At 41.3% G+C, this 6,773-nt stretch overlaps 1 protein-coding gene across 1 annotated transcript; it reads left to right on the forward strand.

Moving 5' to 3' along the window:
* Positions 1-1,593: 1,593 nt before the first annotated feature.
* On the forward strand, positions 1,594-6,310 carry LOC136501439 (pentatricopeptide repeat-containing protein At3g59040-like). Its single transcript, XM_066496974.1, has 7 exons — positions 1,594-1,783; positions 2,919-3,237; positions 3,369-3,659; positions 4,373-4,621; positions 4,730-4,854; positions 5,365-5,463; positions 5,547-6,310. The coding sequence occupies exons 1-7, from the start codon at positions 1,728-1,730 to the stop codon at positions 6,220-6,222; spliced, it is 1,815 nt and encodes a 604-aa protein (XP_066353071.1). The 5' UTR covers positions 1,594-1,727; the 3' UTR covers positions 6,223-6,310.
* The last annotated feature ends 463 nt before the right edge of the window (positions 6,311-6,773 follow it).

Genomic DNA, 6,773 nt, shown 5'->3' on the forward strand with positions numbered 1-6,773 from the left:
CAACGGAGCGCCAAAAGGTACTCTAGTGGATTGCTCGTGGCTTGTATGATCCTCATCTTGTGTTGGTTGTGCGACACCCTATTGAGGGTTTGGCGTGTGAAGCCAATTAGCGCGTGAACCTCCAAATGAGTGAATCGCCACAACGAGGACTAGCTTGCCGGCAAGCAAGTGAACCTCGGTAAAAATCATTGTGTTCATCATTGATTCCGATGTGATTGGTCATCATTGTTATTCATCTTCGTGATTGATGGGTTCATTCATCTACACGGCGGTATAACCCTCTTGATCACTCTCTTTACTTTACCGCAAACTAGTTGACAAGCTCTTTAGTGTAGCTAGTTGTGAGAGCTTGCATGCTTGGTTGGTGTGACTCTTTAGTTAGCCTTTGAAAGCACACTAACATAGGGTAGTGTCATTGCTCTTGTGTGAATTAACACTATCTAAACTAGAATTGTGGTAGGTGGCTTGCATTTTGAGTAGGCTAGCGCAACACTCGCTTCGCCTCATAATTGTCTAACCATTTGGTTAAGTGTTGTTGTAGAAATTTTTTATTAGGCTATTCACCCCCCTCTAGCCATTAGGACCTTTCAGGAGAGCAGTTGGGGGAAGAAGATGGTGTTAGGAGAGTGAGAGAGGGGGAAAAGGAGGCAACATTCAGGTTCGTTTGAGCTTTTTAACTTATTTACAAGCCATAACTGAAAGAATAGTTGACTGATTTGATATGAGAGAAAAAATACTATTTATTGGCTAGGAAGACACCTCTACTGTGTGGGGGTATTTTTTATGTGTAGTTTGTTGCTAATGTGGCTACGAAAACCGTTGTAGTTTGTGTGGCTACGAAAACAACCAGTCTGTTCGGCTGCTGATACGATCGTATACGATCGTGGATTATTACTGCTGATTGGTTTGGTGTGAAAGAAAAATAGTGTTCTGGCTGAAAATTTACGATCGTTTATGATCAAACGAAAGTGCTGAGCATTGATGGTTCTGGACATGCAGTTTTAGAGCATGCAAAGACAGTTGCTAGCTCTGAAACCAATACACGTTATCTAACTATCTTTGTATGTTCTTGTTGTTCAAGTTCACTTTTGGACCGCCCTGATCTATTTGATTATGTGTTTTCGGCTGTAGGTTTTGGGATGAATCAACTCAGTACGTATCCAACAATTTTCGCTAACAAGTAGAATTATTTAAATAAGCGTAAACTTTGTCGATCTATGATTTCACTACCTTGTATCGGAATTTTCGGTCGTTTCAGATACGCCTATTCACGTCTCCTCTGTACGACACGTCGACCCTTTCAAATTTATAGCCGCGATTCATTTTTTATGTATATAATATAATAATTCATTTTCCTTTAGGGAAAGATTTTATAAACAAAAAGTGGGCTGGGCCTGGTCTGGACTGGGCTCACATGACCTGGGCTTCGGCCTGATGGGCTTAATCCCCACCCCAGACAGGCAGCAGTCTGAAACGGGAGATGGACCCACCTGTGACAGCCCAATGTTTTTTTTTTTTTGACAATTGCCCATGCTTATCCTACTGCACAAGAGAAGAAAAGGTCCTGCTGCTCCCTCGTCATCCCAGCGCAGCTGCAAAATGGGGAGAGACGGGGTTTAAGCGAGTAGTCGAGGAAGGAGAGGTTCTCCTCACTTCCACCTCGGCTCGCTGTCGCTGGAGCCGATAAGGCTGCCGCGCCCTCCCCGCTCTCCTGCGGTCCTGCTCCCATGGAGTCGGCGGCGATTGGGTCGCAGTCGCCACTCTCCTTCCCCTCCAGCCTCTGGTGTGTGTCTCCGCTCCCTTGCTTAATTCCTTCCGAGCCCCCCGTGCGCGCGCAGGCGCAGTGTATCGCTGTCAGCGGGCGAGGAACGATTTATCCTCGCGGCGCGAAGCGGCGATGCGATGGTGCGGGTGTCTTGTTGTGATTCGCGGTGGGCATGGATGCGAGGCTCCTCGGTTTATGCTTCTCTGTCCCGTCCCGTGGGTGGGGAGTGGATGCTGCAGCTGGCAGTTATAGTCTCGGGGAAAAACTCTAGAGCTGGTAGGGCGTTTGTGGGGAGCGCTAATTTGTTTAATTTCTTGGAGACCCACGGCCGGGTCTCCTCCAATTCGCGGCTGCCTGCGTCTTTTCGGCCGGTGGTGGACGTCTGTGCGGCTTGCTAGCGCGAATTTTCACGGTGTACAAATGTGGCCTTGGAAGGGTAGGCTGCTTCCTTCTGCCTTGGCCATGAATGGTTTGTTAGCCAAGCATTCGGGTTTATTCCACTGACCCCTTCAGTCCGAATGCGCCCCCTAGATTTACGGTGAACTGTGAACAAGAAAATGTTGTTTTACTTCATTATCAGCGCAACTCTCTCATCTGCAAGCTAAAAATTTCTGCCGTGCTCAAATTGCGTGCAATCTATGTTTTTGTGTGCATGGTGGGTTATATAGCTGTTCCAGGCTTAGATACATTTGATTATTTGCAGTAGTCATTAATCTTCCATTCACTTCAACCATGAAGCTTACATGTCCGATGTCAAAGTCAAACTGACTCTTCCTAGATATCTGCTCATGTTACCTCAAAAAAAAAAAGATATCTGCTCATGTCATATTTATGGGGTGAAAAGTTCCAGACTGATGGGCCTGTGATTGCAAAGATCCTTGATCCAGGTTGTCATTTGACATGCTTAAAGAATTCTGCTTCATTTCTTATTCTTTTTTTGGGTGGTGGGGGGCTGTGAATTCATTTCTTGGGATCTGTCAAAATCATGTTATGTCTACTTCCATATAAAATAAAAGGAGAACAGTTTCGTCATGTAATTTCTGTATATTCAATAAATTAACATGCATTTGAATGTGTTACATTGTACTTTTCCCTGTGATAATGTTTTCTCCCCCTTGCTTAACTCTGCCTGGACCGTGTTTGACTGTTTCAGCAAAGCAAAAGTATCCTCTGGTTTACCATTATGCAATGTGAAGATCAAGATCAATCGCAGGCTTGAGGTGGTTTGCCGTGGGATGTTAGCTACAAGAAAGTTTATGCAAAGGAAAAAGAAAGAAGAAGTTTTCAAGGATGCTGCTGATGAGGCTGAGCAGATGAATTGGAGGAGAATGATGAGAGATATAGAGGAGGCGGGATCAGCTGTACCCATTCTGAAGACTCAGCGGAGTGGGAAAGGGCCACTTCCAAGAGATGTTATTCTTGGGACTCTCGTGCGGTTCAAACAATTGAAAAAATGGAATATTGTCAGTGAGGTATATTCACTTGCACCAGATGACCCATATAGATACTGGCTTGGTGACTAAACAGCTAGATGTGATTCTTGAACATAAAAATAATCCACTTTCAGGATTCTATACTAATTTCTATACCCTTTTCTTTTCAGATTCTTGAATGGCTCAGAACACAGCATTGGTGGGACTTCAGTGAGATGGACTTCTTGATGCTTGTGACAGCTTATGGAAAGTTGGGGGATTTTAGCAGGGCAGAAAGGGTCCTGAAGTACATGAACAAGAAAGGTTACCATCCTAGCGTCATATCACAGACTGGTCTGATGGAGGCGTATGGAAGAGGGAAGCAGTACCGTAAGGCTGAAGCAGTATTCCGTAGGATGCAAGCATCAGGCCCTGAACCATCACCTGTGACATATCAAATCATTTTGAAATCTTTAGTTGAGGTCAGTATATAGCTGTCATATATTATCTATACACTGTACTCTAATGATTTAGCCACTAAAAATAGATGAAACCAGCCCCAATATTTAACCACCTCTCTGTCAATTCCAACTAGAGCAAACAACCACTCTGCTACTATGATTCTGCTTTTTATACTATACATTTACATGTAGATGTTTACAAGTTTGTGGGTCCTTTTTATAGTAATTATTATTAGAACAGTCATTGTGAGGTTCGGTTTACCACCCCCACATCTCTCCTATTGCAATCTCACACCTTGGACAGGGCATATATGCTGCAAAATTGAAATGTAAACTAAAGTTAGCTTACACAAAGCATACTCGAATTGAAACCAAAACCACCAATATTGCACTTTAATAACATGAAATTACCAGGAATTGCCTTACAATTTAGCTCACCTAGCACCATCGGAGACCCTAACCCTACCACCAACTCAAGAAATCAACACCAAACAGGGTTTAAATGATCCACAAGCTATAACTACATTCTCCTCCATCAAATACCTCCAGGTGTGAATCTGAAACAAGACAAGAGATGTGGATTGCTAAATGTAACTATTTAACTTGTAGTGGGATGTTTGCAACCACTGGTGACTTTTACTAGGGTATTTGCAATTTCTCCTATACTTAATCCCTTCAGAAAACTAGTTATGATGATTCCTGATTCCCTGAACTCTATTTGTAATTGGTGGCAGGGTGACAAATATAAGGAAGCTGAGGCTATATTTGAGTACCTTCTTAATGAAAAAAGAACTTTTTTTAAGCCAGACCAGAAGATGTTTCATATGATGATTTATATGTACAAGAAAGCTGGTGACTATGCCCAGGCTCGTAAGCTATTTGCACAGATGTCGGAGAGAGGAATTCCACTATCTACAGTCACTTTTAATAGTTTGATGTCATTTGAGACAGACTACAAGGAAGTTTCAAGTATTTATGATCAGGTACTTTCTCGCTTAATCACTATTTAGTTGTGAAATCGTTATGATGTAGAATGAAGATATGTAGGGTGTATCAGTATTCTTTTCCCTAATAAATGCCACAAATTTTAGATGCAAAGAGCTGGGATGAAACCAGATGTTGTGAGCTATTCCCTGCTCATCAAAGCTTATGGGAAAGCCAGAAAGGAAGAAGAAGCATTGGCGGTTTTTGAAGAGATGCTTGATGCTGGAGTCAGGTCTTTCTCTGTCACTATTTTTATTGTCTTCATACAGCTTAAGGCTTGATCATCCTGTGCTACATGAAAAATGCAGACAGTTTTGTAGTGCAGTTAAGGGTGTTTGGGGATCTTCCTCAATCCTCATTAAGTACTTCTAGACCCAATTAGTGAAAATTTTGAGAGAATTTAGAGTTTGGAATTAGTTATAGAAGTATAGAACCCAAAATGTTTGATCTACTCAGACTTTTACCACTAATTTTCTGAAAAATCATTCTATTTAGTTGAATACATGCAATTCTTAAGCATACTGAAGAGTTGACCCATGACCATGTATGATTGTTAGGCTTGATAATGTTCATTTGAGTCTTGGAAGTCAAATTGGAGGCATTCTTTCATGATTTCAAGTCAATCTATTCCATGGATAAGCTGAAAACTATGCATGAAGTTAAAACAAAATTTCAGTGCAGAATAGCTGCTTGAGATTGAAATGTTCCTGTGAGTACTATTCTGAAGTATGTTATTTTGCAGGCCGACACGCAAATCATATAACATTTTGCTTGATGCATTTGCAATATCTGGATTGGTAGACGAGGCTAATACAGTTTTCAAGGCAATGAGAAGACACAGGTATAACCCATGTCATTCTGCCTAACTTTAGGAAATAAATTGAAATGTTGATTTCTCACCTTGTCACACCATTTGCCTTGCAGGGTTGAGCCTGATCTTTGCTCTTATACAACTATGGTCTTAGCTTATGTAAATGCATCTGACATGAATGGAGCAGAGAAATTCTTTCGTAGGATTAAAGATGATGGTCTGAAGCCCAATGTTGTGGTTTATGGTACTCTGATGAAAGGCTATTCAAAGTTAAATAATGTTGAGAAAATTATGCGGGTGTATGAGAGAATGCGGATCCAGGGTGTTGAACCCAACCAGACTATATATACTACTATCATGGATGCACATGGCAGGAACTCAGATTTTGGAAATGCTGTCATTTGGTTCAAAGAAATGGAAGCTCATGGATACCCACCAGACCAGAAAGCAAAAAATATCCTACTTTCGCTTGCCAACACACCAGAAGAACAACAAGAAGCGAATGAATTGGTAGGGAATGGTGCAATTCAGCTGGAAGTGAAACCTGATAATGAAGAGGTGGATGGTGATGATGGGCATGAAGTTATACATACTGATGCTGGAAATCACCGTTTGCTAGACAACACACAAACAAGAAACCATGTAAATGGTAGGATCAGAGCTGGTAATTATACTTTTGATGAGGAGGATGATAACGATGATGACGATGATGATTATGAGGAAGAGGATGACGAAGAGTTCAATTTTGTTTCTTTCAAAGATAAGAGAGAACTAAATTTTGCAAGTTGATGTCATAAATCTTGGTGTATATTTTTTCCACAAACTCATGATCACACGATGGCCTTTCCTATACAAAGAGACTAACTTGAAATGTTAATAGAGTTTGGCTCGAACCTTGAATGATATTTTCTGTATAGCCTTGTCTTTTGAAGGAAAGTGATTGAAGCCAGAAGGACATTAGTGGATCCCTGTGGCCCTAATAGTTTATCAGGTAAGTCAACCATGTATTTCTGATTGATTGCAGCCGCACTGGATACAGACCAAACACCCCTCCTCAACCGGTCAGTTTCACCTGATGTGTAAGAATTACAGCAGTTTATATTTCTCAACACCGCCACAGTTGAGTATACTAAAACTTATTGACTCTTCATACATGTTTCTAAACTTATTCTGACTTGGTTACACGTGATTAAACCACTGTTCAGTTATGTATGTACTTTTGATACGTGACACTGAAACATGCTGTTTAGGAAATATAATTTCACATACTAGAACTTTCAAAGATACCGATAAGGTAACTATAAGCATCAAGGACTAATTTCTGCCAACAGAAGCCAATA

Source organism: Miscanthus floridulus, chromosome 13, assembly GCF_019320115.1.
Source record: "Miscanthus floridulus cultivar M001 chromosome 13, ASM1932011v1, whole genome shotgun sequence".
Lineage (NCBI taxonomy): Eukaryota > Viridiplantae > Streptophyta > Magnoliopsida > Poales > Poaceae > Miscanthus > Miscanthus floridulus.

What these genes read in the sequence shown, in the direction of transcription:
- LOC136501439 (XM_066496974.1), top strand. Translation starts at nt 1,728, where the DNA reads ATGGAGTCGGCGGCGATTGGGTCGCAGTCGCCACTCTCCTTCCCCTCC. An exon ending in AATGGAATATTGTCAGTGAG is followed by an intron (nt 3,238 to 3,368) that starts GTATATTCACTT and finishes TTTTCTTTTCAG; the next exon opens with ATTCTTGAATGGCTCAGAAC. An exon ending in AAGGCAATGAGAAGACACAG is followed by an intron (nt 5,464 to 5,546) that starts GTATAACCCATG and finishes TTTGCCTTGCAG; the next exon opens with GGTTGAGCCTGATCTTTGCT.